Below are 1,182 nucleotides of genomic sequence, written 5' to 3' on the forward strand. Positions count from 1 at the left end.
GGAAGAGACCCTTCTTCCTAAAGAAAGGTAAGTACGCAGTACGGGCTGCAGGAGGACCTAGAGGGAGCGCTGCTGACAGGAATCCAAGCACTGGAAGTGAGTTGTCCATAATATTCCACAGAGCTGTGGAGCTGGTACTCAAGGGAGAAGCCAGGCCTGGAGCCAGGGAGGGAGAGGTGAGATGGGGCTGGTCTGCAGAGAGGATTCAGGCTTCAGTTTAAAACCTTGTTCTTCTCTCCTGCTCAGCTGAGAAGCGGAAATTGGAGCTAGCAGAGAAGTATGCAGAGCTGAAGAGGAGTGGAAAGCTGGAGAGCTTCCTGAACAAGAAGAGGAAGAGAAATGCCATCAAAGACAAACGCCGTCTGCCCTCACAGAAGAACTTGTGACTGCTGGACAGACATGCTGTTGTCTGGCACTGGGACTCGCTCTGCCCTGGCCAGGCCTGGAAGGCGACCATCCCTCTTCCCACTGTCTGCCTTTCACTGTGCAGTGATGCTGTCGGGCGGCAGCGCAGAGGCTGAGCTGAAGGCAGCAGCGCTTGTTGTAGCTGGAATGTCCTCTCCACTCATGGCTGACACCATGCCTGGGTGGTAACCAGCCTGTCATGCAGATGCCCGTGGTGTTGACCACTGTCTCTGTCCTTGCACCTGCTCATCTCTCCCTCTGGCTAGGAGAACACCAGCCCTACCCTGCATTGCTGCCTCTACTGCAGCCCTTGTCAGACACCAGCTGAGGTGGGAACAGACCTCAGGTGAGAGCTCTGGTACAATGCCTGCACAGCGTGGGGCTAGCACTGACTTCAGACCAGGTTGCCCAGGGCTCTTTCAGCTGGGTGTGGGACTGTCCAAGGACAGATGCCACCAGCTCTCTTGGCCTCTGCTCCACTGCTTCAGGTTCTCAAGATTAAACTTTTTTTTTTCTTTTCCTCCTCCAGGAAACCTGCCTGGTTTTAGTCCATAATCATTCTCTTCTCCGTGAAGTGCCTGGCTCTGTCTTCTCAGGAGCCTTGTCATAGGTCTGGGTGGTGGGTGGGAAAGGGGTGCTGTTAGGTTTCCCCAAAGTCTTCTCTTCTGGATGATGAATAAACCCTGTTCCCTCAGCCTTGCAGTGCTCCAGCCTCTGACAATTTTCAAATCTTCAAATCCTGGAGTCAGCCCAGAGGACCACCATCTATGTTCTGGG

General features: G+C 54.1%; 1 protein-coding gene across 1 annotated transcript in view; it reads left to right on the plus strand.

The window, feature by feature from the left end:
• Nucleotides 1-386, plus strand: part of RRP36 (ribosomal RNA processing 36) — a gene marked incomplete at its 5' end in the record, with an annotated part of 4,470 nt that extends 4,084 nt beyond the window's left edge. The window contains 2 exons of the mRNA XM_010173010.2: nucleotides 1-27; nucleotides 247-386. The exon at nucleotides 1-27 is cut by the window's left edge and continues 82 nt beyond it. Coding sequence (XP_010171312.2) covers nucleotides 1-27; nucleotides 247-386 — 167 coding nt within the window. The remainder of the gene's footprint in view (nucleotides 28-246) is intronic.
• Nucleotides 387-1,182: the final 796 nt, after the last annotated feature.

Source organism: Antrostomus carolinensis, unplaced genomic scaffold (assembly GCF_000700745.2).
Source record: "Antrostomus carolinensis isolate BGI_N321 unplaced genomic scaffold, ASM70074v2 scaffold6308, whole genome shotgun sequence".
NCBI classification, from domain to species: Eukaryota; Metazoa; Chordata; class Aves; order Caprimulgiformes; family Caprimulgidae; genus Antrostomus; species Antrostomus carolinensis.